This window comes from Scyliorhinus torazame, unplaced genomic scaffold (assembly GCF_047496885.1).
Source record: "Scyliorhinus torazame isolate Kashiwa2021f unplaced genomic scaffold, sScyTor2.1 scaffold_247, whole genome shotgun sequence".
In the NCBI taxonomy this organism is placed as follows: Eukaryota; Metazoa; Chordata; class Chondrichthyes; order Carcharhiniformes; family Scyliorhinidae; genus Scyliorhinus; species Scyliorhinus torazame.
Window position 1 is genome coordinate 264,603 of NW_027307974.1, and position 17,283 is coordinate 281,885.

At 49.9% G+C, this 17,283-nt stretch overlaps 1 protein-coding gene across 3 annotated transcripts in view; it reads right to left on the reverse strand.

The window, feature by feature from the left end:
* LOC140406107 (cyclin-T1-like) overlaps nt 1-16,826 on the reverse strand; it is a 272,545-nt gene extending 255,719 nt beyond the window's left edge. For all 3 annotated transcript variants that reach the window (XM_072494262.1, XM_072494261.1, XM_072494260.1), the window contains exon 1: nt 16,630-16,826. In XM_072494262.1, the coding sequence (XP_072350363.1) occupies nt 16,630-16,802 (173 nt within the window). In that variant the 5' untranslated portion in view covers nt 16,803-16,826. The remainder of the gene's footprint in view (nt 1-16,629) is intronic.
* Between the last annotated feature and the right edge of the window lie 457 nt (nt 16,827-17,283).

Genomic DNA, 17,283 nt, shown 5'->3' on the forward strand with positions numbered 1-17,283 from the left:
CCCAGTCTCTACCCCACACACACATTGATAGTCTCTACCCCACACACACATTGATACAGTCTCTACCCCCACACACACCCAGTCTCTACCCCACACACACATTGATAAAATCTCTACCCCCACACACACCCAGTCTCTACCACATAGACATTGATAGTCTCTACCCCTCACACACATTGATAGTCTCTACCCCTCACACACATTGATAGTCTCTACCCCACACATTGATACACAGTCTCTACCCCACACACACATTGATACAGTCTCTACCCCCACACACACCCAGTCTCTACCCCACACACACATTGATACACAGTCTCTACCGCCACACACATTGATAGTCTCTACCCCACACACACATTGATAGTCTCTACCCCACACACACATTGATACACAGTCTCTACCCCCACACACACATTGATACACAGACTCTACCCCCACACATTGATGCAGATTCTACCCCCCACACACATTGATAATCTCTACCCCACACACACATTGATACAGTCTCTACCCCCCACACACATTGATGCAGTCTCTACCCCACACACACATTGATAGTCTCTACCCCACACACACATTGATAGTCTCTACCCCCACACACATTGATAGTCTCTACCCCACACACACATTGATAGTCTCTACCCCCACACACATTGATAGTCTCTACCCTACACACACATTGATAGTCTCTACCCCACACACACATTGATAGTCTCTACCCCCACACACACATTGATAGTCTCTACCCCACACATCGATACAGTCTCTACTCCCACACACACAATGATACAGTCTCTACCCCCACACACACACAGTCTCTACCCCCCACACACATTGATACAGTCTCTACCCCACACATTGATACACAGTCTCTACCCCACACACATTGATACAGTCTCTACCCCCACACACATTGATACAGTCTCTACCCCCACACACACATTGATAGTCTCTACCCCACACACACATTGATACAGTCTCTACCCCCCACACACATTGATGCAGTCTCTACCCCACACACACATTGATACAGAGACTCTACCCCCACACACATTGATACAGTCTCTACCCCCCCACACACACATTGATACAGTCTCTACCCCCACACACATTGATACACAGACTCTACCCCCACATTGATACAGATTCTACCCCCCACACACATTGATACAGTCTCTACCCCCCCCCACACACATTGATACAGTCTCTACCCCACACATCGATACACAGTCTCTACCCCCACACACATTGATACAGTCTCTACCCCACACACACAATGATACAGTCTCTACCCCCACACACACCCAGTCTCTACCCCACACACACATTGATACATAGTCTCTACCGCCACACACATTGATAGTCTCTACCACACACACACATTGATAGTCTCTACCCCACACAGACATTGATACAGTCTCTACCCCACACACATTGATACAGTCTCTACCCCCACACACATTGATACAGTCTCTACCCCCACAAACACATTGATAGTCTCTACCCCACACACACATTGATACAGTCTCTACCCCACACACACATTGATACAGTCTCTACCCCTCACACACATTGATAGTCTCTACCCCTCACACACATTGATAGTCTCTACCCCCACACACACATTGATACAGTCTCTACCCCCACACACACATTGATACACAGTCTCTACCCCCACACACATTGATACAGTCTCTAACCCACACACATTGATACAGTCTCTACCCCCACACACATTGATAGTCTCTACCCCCACACACATTGATACAGCCTCTACCCCCAGACACATTGATACACAGTCTCTACCCCCACACATTGATAGTCTCTACCCCAACACACACATTGATACACAGTCTCTACCCCACACACATTGATACAGTCTCTACCCCCACACACATTGATACAGTCTCTACCCCCACACACATTGATAGTCTCTACCCCACACACACATTGATAGTCTCTACCCCCACACGCACCCAGTCTCTACACCACAGACACATTGTACACAGTCTCTACCCCCACACACATTGATACAGTCTCTACCCCCACACACATTGATAGTCTCTACCCTCCCCACACACATTGATAGTCTCTACCCCACACATAGATACACAGTCTCTACCCCGCACACATTGATACACAGTCTCTACCCCACACACATTGATACAGTCTCTACCCCACACATCGATACAGTCTCTACCCCCACAGACATTGAGTCTCTACCCCACACATACATTGATACACAGTCTCTACCCCCACACACACATTGATACACAGACTCTACCCCCACACATTGATACAGATTCTACCCTCCACACACATTGATAATCTCTACCCCACACACACATTGATACAGTCTCTACCCCCCACACACATTGATGCAGTCTCTACCCCACACACATTGATAGTCTCTACCCCACACACACATTGATAGTCTCTACCCCCACACACATTGATAGTCTCTACCCCCACACATTGATACAGTCTCTACCCCACACACATTGATACAGTCTCTACCCCCCCCCAAACACATTGATACAGTCTCTACCCCACACATCGATACACAGTCTCTACCCCCACACACACAATGATACAGTCTCTACCCCCACACACACACAGTCTCTACCCCCCACACACATTGATAGTCTCTACCCCACACACACATTGATAGTCTCTACCCCACACATTGATAGTCTCTACCCCCACACACACCCAGTCTCTACCCCACACACACATTGATACAGTCTCTACCCCCACACACACCCAGTCTCTACCCTACACACACATTGATACAGTCTCTACCCCACACATTGATACACAGTCTCTACCCCACACACATTGATACAGTCTCTACCCCCACACACATTGATACAGTCTCTACCCCCACACACACATTGATAGTCTCTACCCCACACACACATTGATACAGTCTCTACCCCCCACACACATTGATGCAGTCTCTACCCCACACACACATTGATACACAGACTCTACCCCCACACACATTGATACAGTCTCCACCCCCACACACATTGATAGTCTCTACCCCCACACACATTGATACAGTCTCTACCCCTCACACACATTGATAGTCTCTACCCCTCACACACATGGATAGTCTCTACCCCCACACACACATTGATACAGTCTCTACCCCCACACACACATTGATACACAGTCTCTACCCCCACACACATTGATACAGTCTCTAACCCACACACATTGATACAGTCTCTACCCCCACACACATTGATAGTCTCTACCCCCACACACATTGATACAGCCTCTACCCCCAGACACATTGATACACAGTCTCTACCCCCACACATTGATAGTCTCTACCCCAACACACACATTGATACACAGTCTCTACCCCACACACATTGATACAGTCTCTACCCCCACACACATTGATACAGTCTCTACCCCCACACACATTGATAGTCTCTACCCCACACACACATTGATAGTCTCTACCCCCACACGCACCCAGTCTCTACACCACAGACACATTGTACACAGTCTCTACCCCCACACACATTGATACAGTCTCTACCCCCACACACATTGATAGTCTCTACCCTCCCCACACACATTGATAGTCTCTACCCCACACATAGATACACAGTCTCTACCCCACACACATTGATACAGTCTCTACCCCCACACACATTGATACAGTCTCTACCCCACACATCGATACACAGTCTCTACCCCGCACACATTGATACACAGTCTCTACCCCACACACATTGATACAGTCTCTACCCCACACATCGATACAGTCTCTACCCCCACAGACATTGAGTCTCTACCCCACACATACATTGATACACAGTCTCTACCCCCACACACACATTGATACACAGACTCTACCCCCACACATTGATACAGATTCTACCCTCCACACACATTGATAATCTCTACCCCACACACACATTGATACAGTCTCTACCCCCCACACACATTGATGCAGTCTCTACCCCACACACATTGATAGTCTCTACCCCACACACACATTGATAGTCTCTACCCCCACACACATTGATAGTCTCTACCCCCACACACATTGATACAGTCTCTACCCCACACACATTGATACAGTCTCTACCCCCCCCCAAACACATTGATACAGTCTCTACCCCACACATCGATACACAGTCTCTACCCCCACACACACAATGATACAGTCTCTACCCCCACACACACAGTCTCTACCCCCCACACACATTGATAGTCTCTACCCCACACACACATTGATAGTCTCTACCCCACACATTGATAGTCTCTACCCCCACACACACCCAGTCTCTACCCCACACACACATTGATACAGTCTCTACCCCCACACACACCCAGTCTCTACCCTACACACACATTGATACAGTCTCTACCCCACACATTGATACACAGTCTCTACCCCACACACATTGATACAGTCTCTACCCCCACACACATTGATACAGTCTCTACCCCCACACACACATTGATAGTCTCTACCCCACACACACATTGATACAGTCTCTACCCCCCACACACATTGATGCAGTCTCTACCCCACACACACATTGATACACAGACTCTACCCCCACACACATTGATACAGTCTCTACCCCCCACACACATTGATACACAGACTCTACCCCCACATTGATACAGATTCTACCCCCCACACACATTGATACAGTCTCTACCCCCCCCACACACATTGATACAGTCTCTACCCCACACATCGATACACAGTCTCTACCCCCACACACATTGATACAGTCTCTACCCCACACACACAATGATACAGTCTCTACCCCCACACACACAGTCTCTAAACCCCACACACATTGATAGTCTCTACCCCACACAGACATTGATACAGTCTCTACCCCACACACATTGATACAGTCTCTACCCCCACACACATTGATACAGTCTCTACCCCCACAAACACATTGATAGTCTCTACCCCACACACACATTGATACAGTCTCTACCCCTCACACACATTGATAGTCTCTACCCCTCACACACATTGATAGTCTCTACCCCCACACACACATTGATAGTCTCTACCCCCACACACACATTGATACACAGTCTCTACCCCCACACACATTGATACAGTCTCTAACCCACACACATTGATAGTCTCTACCCCCACACACATTGATAGTCTCTACCCCCACACACATTGATACAGCCTCTACCCCCAGACACATTGATACACAGTCTCTACCCCCACACATTGATAGTCTCTACCCCAACACACACATTGATACACAGTCTCTACCCCACACACATTGATAGTCTCTACCCCCCACACACATTGATAGTCTCTACCCCCACACACATTGATACAGCCTCTACCCCCAGACACATTGATACACAGTCTCTACCCCCACACATTGATAGTCTCTACCCCAACACACACATTGATACACAGTCTCTACCCCACACACATTGATACAGTCTCTACCCCCACACACATTGATACAGTCTCTACCCCCACACACATTGATAGTCTCTACCCCACACACACATTGATAGTCTCTACCCCACACATCGATACACAGTCTCTACCCCACACACAATGATACAGTCTCTACCCCCACACACATTGATACAGTCTCTACCCCACACATCGATACACAGTCTCTACCCCGCACACATTGATACACAGTCTCTACCCCACACACATTGATACAGTCTCTACCCCACACATCGATACAGTCTCTACCCCCACAGACATTGAGTCTCTACCCCACACATACATTGATACACAGTCTCTACCCCCACACACACATTGATACACAGACTCTACCCCCACACATTGATACAGATTCTACCCCCCACACACATTGATAATCTCTACCCCACACACACATTGATACAGTCTCTACCCCCCACACACATTGATGCAGTCTCTACCCCACACACATTGATAGTCTCTACCCCACACACACATTGATAGTCTCTACCCCCACACAAATTGATAGTCTCTACCCCCACACACATTGATACAGTCTCTACCCCACACATTGATACAGTCTCTACCCCACACACATTGATGCAGGTTACAGAGGGATATAGATAAGCTGCAGAGCTGGGCTGAGAGGTGGCAAATGGAGTTTAATGTCGAGAAGTGTGAGGTGATTCACTTTGGAAGGAATAACAGGAATGCGGAATATTTGGCTAATGGTAAAGTTCTTGAAAGTGTGGATGAGCAGAGGGATCTAGGTGTCCATGTACATAGATCCCTGAAAGTTGCCACCCAGGTTGATAGGGTTGTGAAGAAGGCCTATGGAGTGTTGGCCTTTATTGGTAGAGGGATTGAGTTCCGGAGTCGGGAGGTCATGTTGCAGCTGTACAGAACTCTGGTACGGCCGCATTTGAAGTATTGCGTACAGTTCTGGTCACCGCATTATAGGAAGGACGTGGAGGCTTTGGAGCGGGTGCAGAGGAGATTTACCAGGATGTTGCCTGGTATGGAGGGAAAATCTTATGAGGAAAGGCTGATGGACGTGAGGTTGTTTTCGTTGGAGAGAAGAAGGTTAAGAGGAGACTTAATAGAGGCATACAAAATGATCAGGGGGTTGGATAGGGTGGACAGTGAGAGCCTTCTCCCGCGGATGGAAATGGCTGGCACGAGGGGACATAACTTTAAACTGAGGGGTAATAGATATAGGACAGAGGTCAGAGGTAGGTTCTTTACGCAAAGAGTAGTGAGGCCGTGGAATGCCCTACCTGCTACAGTAGTGAACTCGCCAACATTGAGGGCACTTAAAAGTTTATTGGATAAACATATGGATGATAATGGCATAGTGTAGGTTAGATGGCTTTTGTTTCGGTGCAACATCGTGGGCCGAAGGGCCTGTACTGCGCTGTATTGTTCTATGTTCTATGATACAGTCTCTACCCCACACATCGATACACAGTCTCTACCCCCACACACACAATGATACAGTCTCTACCCCACACACACACAGTCTCTACCCCCCACACACATTGATAGTCTCTACCCCACACACACATTGATAGTCTCTACCCCACACATTGATAGTCTCTACCCCCACACACACCCAGTCTCTACCCCACACACACATTGATACAGTCTCTACCCCCACACACACCCAGTCTCTACCCCACACACACATTGATACAGTCTCTACCTCCACACACACCCAGTCTCTACCCCACACACACATTGATACAGTCTCTACCCCACACACACATTGATACACAGTGTCTACCCCCCCACACACATTGATACACAGTCTCTACCCCACACATCGATACAGTCTCTACCCCCACACATACACTGAGACACAGTCTCTACCCCAACACATTGATACAGATTCTACCCCCCACACACATTGATAGTCACTACCCCACACACATTGATACGGTCTCTACCCCCCACACACATTGATAGTCTCTACCCCTCACACACATTGAGTCTCTACCCCACACACACACATTGATACAGTCTCTACCTCCACACACACCCAGTCTCTACCCCACACACACATTGATAGTCTCTACCCCTCACACACATTGATAGTCTCTACCCCACACACACATTGATACATAGTCTCTACCCCCACACATTGATAGTCTCTACCCCCACACACACATTGATACAGTCTCTACCCCCACACACACATTGATACAGTCTCTACCCCTACACACACATTGATACACAGTCTCTACCCCACACATCGATAGTCTCTACCCCACACACACAGATACAGTCTCTACCCCACACACACTGATACAGTCTCGACCCCACACACATTGATATACAGTCTCTACCCCCACACACATTGATACACAGTCTCTACCCCACACACACATTGATGCAGTCTCTACCCCACACACACATTGATAGTCTCTACCCCACACACACATTGATAGTCTCTACCCCCACACACATTGATAGTCTCTACCCCCCACACACATTGATACAGTCTCTACCCCACACACATTGATACAGTCTCTACCCCCCCCACACACACATTGATACAGTCTCAACCCCACACATCGATACAGTCTCTACCCCCACACACACTGATACAGTCTCTACCCCCACACACAGTTAGTCTCTACCCCACACATTGATACACAGTCTCTACACCCACACACATTGATGCAGTCTCTACCCCACACACACATTGATACAGTCTCTACCCCACACACACATTGATAGTCTCTACCCCACACATTGATACAGTCTCTACCCCACACATTGATACAGAGTCTCTACCCCACACACATTGATACAGTCTCTACCCCTCACACACATTGATGCAGTCTCTACCCCACACACACATTGATAGTCTCTACCCCACACACGCATTGATAGTCTCTACCCCCACACACATTGATAGTCTCTACCCCCACACACATTGATACAGTCTCTACCCCCACACACATTGATACAGTCTCTACCCCCACACACATTGATACAGTCTCTACCCCCACACACATTGACAGTCACTACCCCACACATCGATACAGTCTCTACCCCCACACACATTGATAGTCTCTACCGCACACACACAATGATACAGTCTCTACCCCCACACACACAGTCTCTACCCCCCACACACATTGATAGTCTCTACCCCACACACACATTGATAGTCTCTACCCCACACATTGATACACAGTCTCTACACCACACACATTGATTCAGTCTCTACCCCCACACACATTGATACAGTCTCTACCCCCACACACATTGATACAGTCTCTACCCCCACACACACATTGATACACAGTCTCTACCCCACACACATTGATACAGTCTCTACCCCCCACACACATTGATAGTCTCGACCCCACACACACATTGATAGTCTCTACCCCCACACACATGGATAGTCTCTACCCCCACACACATTGATACACAGTCTCTACCCCCCACACACATTGATACACAGTCTCTACCCCCCACACACATTGATACAGTCTCTACCCCCACACACATGGATAGTCTCTACCCCCACACACATTGATAGTCTCTACCCCACACACATTGATAGTCTCTACCCCACACACACAATGATACAGTCTCTACCCCCCACACACATTGATACAGTCTCTACCCCCACACACATTGATACAGTCTCTACCCCACACACACATTGATACAGTCTCTACCCCCCCACACACACATTGATACAGTCTCTACCCCCACACACATTGATAGTCTCTACCCCACACACAATGATACAGTCTCTACCCCCACACACACACACAGTCTCGACCCCCCACACACATTGATACAGTCTCTACCCCACACACACATTGATACAGTCTCTACGCCACACATTGATACACAGTCTCTACCCCACACACATTGATACAGTCACTACCCCCACACACATTGATACAGTCTCTACCCCACACACACATTGATACAGTCTCTACCCCCCCCACACACAAATTGATACAGTCTCTACCCCCACACACATTGATAGTCTCTACCCCACACACACAATGATACAGTCTCTACCCCCACACACACACACAGTCTCGACCCCCCACACACATTGATACAGTCTCTACCCCACACACACATTGATACAGTCTCTACCCCACACATTGATACACAGTCTCTACCCCACACACATTGATACAGTCACTACCCCCACACACATTGATACAGTCTCTACCCCCACACACACATTGATAGTCTCTACCCCACACACACCCAGTCTCTACCCCACACACACATTGATAGTCTCTACCCCTCACACACATTGATAGTCTCTACCCCACACACATATTGATACAGTCTCTACCCCCACACACATTGATACACAGTCTCTACCCCACACACATTGATACAGTCTCTACCCCCACACACACATTGATAGTCTCTACCCCCACACACATTGATACAGCCTCTACCCCCAGACACATTGATACACAGTCTCTACCCCCACACATTGATACAGTCTCTACCCCCACACATTGATACAGTCTCTACCCCCACACATTGATACAGTCTCTACCCCCACACATTGATAGTCTCTACCCCCCACACACATTGATACACAGTCTCTACCCCCAGACACATTGATACACAGTCTCTACCCCCACACACACATTGATACAGTCTCTACCCCCACACACACATTGATAGTCTCTACCCCCACACATCGATACAGTCTCTACCCCACACACACATTGATACAGTCTCTACCCCCACACACATTGATACAGTCTCTACCCCCACACACTCATTGATAGTCTCTACCCCTCACACACATTGATAGTCTCTACCCCACACACACATTGATACAGTCTCTACCTCCACACACACCCAGTCTCTACCCCACACACACATTGATACAGTCTCTACCCCACACACATTGATAAAGTCTCTACCCCCCCCCACACATTGATGCAGTCTCTACCCCACACACACATTGATAGTCTCTACCCCCCACACACATTGATACAGTCTCTACCCCACACACACATTGATAGTCTCTACCCCACACACACATTGATAGTTTCTACCCCACACACACTGATAGTCTCTACCCCACACACATTGATAGTCTCTACCCCCACACACACTGATGCAGTCTCTACCCCACACACACATTGATAGTCTCTACCCCACACACACATTGATAGTCTCTACCCCACACACACATTGATAGTCTCTACCCCCCACACACATTGATAGTCTCTACCCCACACACATTGATACAGTCTCTACCCCACACACACATTGATACACAGTCCCTACCCCACACACACCCATCGATACAGTCCCTACCCCCCACACACATTGATAGTCTCTACCCCACACACATTGATAGAGTCTCTACCCCACACACACATTGATACACAGTCCCTACCCCACACACACACATCGATACAGTCCCTACCCGTCATGTGTGAGTACCCTTTAAGAAATGGGTGTTTATCAGTTTGAGAAAGCTTGGGTGTGTCTGTGTTTTTCAGTGCGCTGCACTGCTGTTGATCTCTGCCATCTAAAGACTATCTATGGATCATTTGGTGAATTCAGAATTGTAAAAAGATCTGTATTAACTGTAAACCTAATGTGTTCCTGTTTGAAGGTTCGTTAAGTCTTTTGGATGTTAAAAGGGCAGCGTACAGGGTTACTTAATGTTGTATTCTTTGGAGGTGTATTTAATTTACTGGTTGCTAAGATATTCACTGTTTGTTTTAAAAAGGTTAACTTGAGTTCATAGAATAAACATTGTTTTGCTTTGAAAAATACTTTTCGATTTCTGCTGTCCCACCCCTGTAGAGTGGGCCGTGCGCTCCCCATACCACAATCTATTAAAAGTTGTGGGTCAGGTGAACTCCATGATACACTTTAGGGTTCTCTAAACCCTGACCCATAACAATTGGGGGCTCGAGGGAGATAAAAGTCTATCTATTGGATTGGCTTAGTCAACTTAAAGACAGTGAGGGGTGAGCATATTGTGGGTGCTTTTCAGGTGTGGTATTTTAGTTTATTTGGCCGGGGGGCGGGGGGGTTGTTGTGGACAACGGCTCTTTCAGAGGCTCAAAGTTTTTGGGGGTAGAGACGGTCACATGCAGTACCTTACAGACAGAGACTAAAAGCAGACTGGTAGATTTGGCAGAAACATTGCAGTTAACATTACCTGACAAAATGCGAAAAGATGAGGTAATTATGGTGGTGGCTAAGCATTTAAAGTTGTCTGAGATACAGTCTTGACTCATTGGAAATGGCAAAAATTCAGTTGCAGATTAAGCAACTTGAACACGGAAAAGAATTAAAGCAGCTTGAATATGCAATGAAAGAAAAAGAAAAGGAAAGAGATGAAAGAAACAAAGGAAGAATAGCCCTAGCACAACAAAAAGAAAGAGATAGAGAGGAAAGGGAAAAAGAGAGAGTTTGAACTTCAGAAAATGGCTATGAAAGATGACAGTCAGTTAAAATTGGCAGACGTAAAGGGAAGCGTACAGTTGGATGATAGTGATGAGAATAGTGAGAAAGAGCATCAAAGTCGAAGTCTTGGTGGGAATCTATTTAAATATGTCCAAGCATTGCCACAGTTTGACGAGAAGGAGGTAGAAGCCTTTTTCATTTCATTTGAGAAGGTAGCTAAACAAATGAAATGGCCACAGGACATGTGGGTGTTACTGATTCAAACAAAGCTGGTAGGTAGAGCTAGTGAAGTGTTTGCATCATTACCGGAGGTGGTATCTGGAACGTATGAGGGGGTTAAAAAATCCATCTTAGGTGCATATGAATGAGTGCCTGAAGCCTGCAGGCAAAGGTTTAGAAATTTAAGGAAAGAATTTGGTCAAACATACACAGAGTTTGAAAGGCTCAGAGTAATTTTGATAGGGATAAGGGCTTTGAAAATAGACCAAACGTATGAAGCTCTCAGAGAAATTATACTTGTGGAGGAGTTTAAAAATTCAATTCCTGATGTAGTGAGAATTCTTGTGGAATTCAGGGTGAGAGGAGTAGTGTTCCATTATATACGGTCAGGTTGCAAAGTCCAGTGAAGAGGTAGTAGGAGTAATAGAGAAACTATCTTGTCCAGGAATACAGTTTATCTTGGGTAATGATATAGCTGGATTGCAAGTGGGAGTGATGCTTACTGTGGTTGATAAGCCAGTGGAAAATCAGACAACTGAAGTGTTGAAGGACGAATATCCTAGGATTTTTCCGGATTGTGTAGTAACAAGGTCGCAAAGTCACAGGTTAAGACAAGAGGAAAAAATCAAAGAGTGACGATGAATCAGAAACGATTTTTGATCAGATGGTTGAAAAAGAACAAGAACAGGTGGAGGATGAGGCGGATATTTTTAGTTCAGGAAAATTGGCGGAGTTACAACAAAAAGATATAGAAATAAAACGGATGCATCAGAAAGCATACACGGAAGAGGAATCTGAGTGTATACCAGAGTGTTATTACCGTAAAAGTGATGTCTTGATGAGAAAATGGAGACCTGTACATATGCAGGCGGATGAAAAGTGGGCAAAAGTTCATCAAGTAGTATTGCCGGCAGGGTATAGAAAGGAGGTGTTGCGAGTTGCACATGAGGTACCAGTGGGAGGTCATTTGGGAATAAGGAAAACTCAAGCTAAAATCCAGAAACATTTTTATTGGCCTGGACTACATAAAGATGTAGTTAAATTTTGTCGATCATGTCACACATGTCAAGTGTTCGGGAAACCTCTAGCAGTGATAAAACCAGCGCCCTTAATACCCATTCCAGCATGTGAGGAACCTTTTACAAGGGTCTTAATTGATTGCGTAGGACCGCTTCCTAAAACAAAAAGTGGGAATCAATATCTTTTGACTGTAATGGATCGTCTACTAGGTTTCCAGAGGCCATTCCAGTACGCAATATTACAGCTAAAAGATTGTGTAGGAGTTACTGGAGTTCTTTACGAGATATGGACTACACACAGAAATTCAATTGAATCAAGGATCAAATTTTACTTCAAAGTTATTCAAAGAAGTTATGGATAGTCGAGGAATAAAACAATTTAAATCAACAGCGTACCATCCAGAATCGCAGGGAGCGTTAGAAAGGTGGCATCAGACATTAAAGACAATGTTGAGGGCGTATTGTCAAGATTATCCAGAGGATTGGGATAAAGGAATCCCATTCGTACTGTTTGCAATCCGGGATGCTCCTAATGAGTCAACCAAATTTAGTCCTTTTGAGCTAATTTTTGGTCATGGGGTAAGAGGACCACTTAAATTGGTTAAAGAAAAATTGGAGAGAGAGAAATCGGAAATTACATTATTGGATTACGTGTCAAATTTTCGGGAACGATTAAATAGAGCAGGTGAATTGGCGAGACAACATTTAAGAGTTGCACAAAATGTGATGAAACGGGGAGCAGACAAGAAATCCAAAGTTCGTAGTTTTGCCAGTGGGGATAAAGTTTTAGTGTTGTTCCCAGTGGTAGGGGAGCCTTTAAAAGCTAGGTTTTGTGGACCGTATCAGATTGAAAGGAAATTAAGTGAGGTGAATTATGTGGTAAAAACACCAGATAGAAGGAAGACTCGCCGAGTGTCTCATGTGAATGCCAGGAGCATCCGGAATAAGGTGGGTGAACTTGCGGCCTGGGTTGGTACCTGGCACTTCGATGTTGTGGCCATTTCGGAGACATGGATTGAGCAGGGACAGGAATGGTTGTTGCATGTGCTGGGGTTTAGATATTTCAGTAAGTTCAGGGAAGGTGGTAAAAGAGGAGGGGTGGCATTGTTAGTCAAGGACAGTATTACGGTGGTAGAAAGGACGTTTGATGAGGACTCGTCTACTGAGGTAGTATGGGCTGAGGTTAGAGACAGGAAAGGAGAGGTCACCCTGTTAGGGGTTTTCTATAGGCCTCCGAAAAGTTCCAGAGATGTAGAGGAGAAGATTGCAAAGATGATTCTGGATTGGAGTGAAAGCAACAGGGTAGTTGTTATGGGGGACTTTAATTTTCCAAATATTGACTGGAAACGCGATAGTTCGAGTACTTTAGATGGGTCCGTTTTTGTCCAATGCGTGCAGGAGGTTTTCCTGACACAGTATGTAGATAGGCCAACGAGAGGCGAGGCAATATTGGATTTGGTACTGGGTAATGAACCAGGGCAGGTGTTAGATTTGGAGGCAGGTGAGCACTTTGATACACCCCCCATTGATAGTCTCTACCCCCCACACACATTGATACAGTCTCTACCCCCCACACACATTGATAGTCTCTACCCCCCACACACATTGATACAGACTCTACCCCCCATCTCCTTTCACCCTGGGCCTACCCCCTCCAACATTGGGGCTGGTTTAGCACACTGGGCTAAATCGCTGGCTTTTAAAGCAGACCAAGGCAGGCCAGCAGCACGGTTCAATTCCCGTACCAGCCTCCCCGAACAGTCGCCGGAATGTGGCGACTAGGGGCTTTTCACAGTAACTTCATTTGAAGCCTACTTGTGACAATAAGCGATTTTCATTTCATTTCATACCCCCCTCCACCCTGGGGCCCACTCCCTCCACCCTGGGGCCCTCTCCCTCCACCCTGGGGCCCACTCCCTCCACCCTGGGGCCCTCTCCCTCCACCCTGGGGCCCACTCCCACCACCCTGGGGCCCACTGCTCCACTCCCTCCACGCTGAGGCCCACTCCTTCCACCCTGGGGCCCACTCCCTCCACCCTGGGGCCCACTCCCTCCACCCTGGGGCCCACTCCCTCCACCCTGGGGCCCACTCCCTCCACCCTGGGGCCCACTCCCACCACCCTGGGGCCCTCTCCCACCACCCTGGGGCCCACTCCCACCACCCTGGGGCCCTCTCCCTCCACCCTGGGGCCCACTCCCTCCACCCTGGGGCCCTCTCCCTCCACCCTGGGGCCCTCTCCCTCCACCCTGGGGCCCACTGCTCCTCTCCTTCCACCCTGGGGCCCTCTCCCTCCACCCTGGGGCCTTCTCCCTCCACGCTGGGGCCCACTCCCTCCACCCTGGGGCCCTCTCCCTCCACCCTGGGGCCCTCTCCCTCCACCCTGGGGCCCTCTCCCTCCACGCTGGGGCCCACTCCCTCCACCCTGGGGCCCTCTCCCTCCACCCTGGGGGCCCTCTCCCTCCACTCTGGGGCCCTCTCCCTCCACTCTGGGGCCCTCTCCCTCCACGCTGGGGCCCTCTCCCTCCACCCTGGGGCCCACTCCCTCCACCCTGGGGCCCACTCCCACCACCCTGGGGGCCCACTCCCTCCACCCTGGGGCCCACTCCCTCCACCCTGGGGCCCTCTCCCACCACCCTGGGGCCCACTCCCTCCACCCTGGGGCCCACTCCCTCCACCCTGGGGCCCACTCCCACCACCCTGGGGCACACTCCCTCCACCCTGGGGCCCACTCCCTCCACCCTGGGGCCCAGTCCCTCCACCCTGGGGCCCTCTCCCTCCACCCTGGGGCCCACTCCCTCCACCCTGGGGCCCACTCCCTCCACCCTGGGGCCCACTCCCTCCACCCTGGGGCCCACTCCCTCCACCCTGGGGCCCACTCCCTCCACCCTGGGGCCCACTCCCTCCACCCTGGGGCCCTCTCCCTCCACGCTGGGGCCCACTGCTCCTCTCCCTCCACGCTGGGGCCCTCTCCCTCCACGCTGGGGCCCACTGCTCCTCTCCCTCCACGCTGGGGCCCACTGCTCCTCTCCCTCCACGCTGGGGCCCACTCCCTCCACCCTGGGGCCCACTCCCACCACCCTGGGGCCCACTCCCACCACCCTGGGGCCCACTCCCTCCACGCTGGGGCCCACTGCTCCACTCCCTCCACGCTGGGGCCCACTGCTCCTCTCCCTCCACGCTGGGGCCCTCTCCCTCCACGCTGGGGCCCACTGCTCCTCTCCCTCCACGCTGGGGCCCACTCCCTCCACCCTGGGGCCCTCTCCCTCCACCCTGGGGCCCACTCCCACCACCCTGGGGCCCACTCCCTCCACCCTCCACGCTGGGGCCCACTCCCTCCACGCTGGGGCCCACTGCTCCACTCCCTCCACGCTGGGGCCCTCTCCCTCCACGCTGGGGCCCTCTCCCTCCACGCTGGGGCCCTCTGCTCCTCCACGCTGGGGCCTGGGGCCTACCCTCTCCCCTGAAGCCTCCCATCCCTCCCCGAAGGATACACGTTGAGCCGCTGCCCCATGTCCTGCAGCAGGTTGGCCGCCTGCTGGCGGTAGGAGAGCTCGCGGTCGCGGTCCAGGCCTCCGCCGCGCCGCGACGGGCTGTCGTCCAGCTGCTGCCGGCTGAAGCACCACCTGGCGGGGGGGAACCCGCCGCCGCCGCCGCCCGCCGCCATTTAACCCGCCCCCGCCCCGCCGTGAGCGAGTGGGCGGGGCGGCGTGCTGACGTCGGCGAAAACGTCACGCGCCGGGACCTCGGCCACTCCCCGCGTCCCCTCCTCACTCAACCCGCGCCACACACACGGGGGGGGGGGGGGGTACCCCACAAGTGCGCGCACGCCCCCCCAGGTGCGCGCACGCCCACCGGAAATTACGTGCCGGCCCACCGGAAGTACGCGCACGTCGCCGCGGAGGCGCGCACGCCCCCCTCGGATTCAAATCCCAACCGCCCGCCCACGGAATCAAAACCGTCGCTGTCGTTAATTTAATTAATAAAAATTAAATAAAACAATACATTTTTCTCACCCGACCGAAATAACAATTACTGAGGCCGACTAAATATTTTTTATAAAACTTTATTCATGTTATTTGTTTTGTTTTAAAATGCGTGTTTACAGTTTCCGCCGGCGGCGGCGCTTCGCCCTCTCCCCGCTCCCG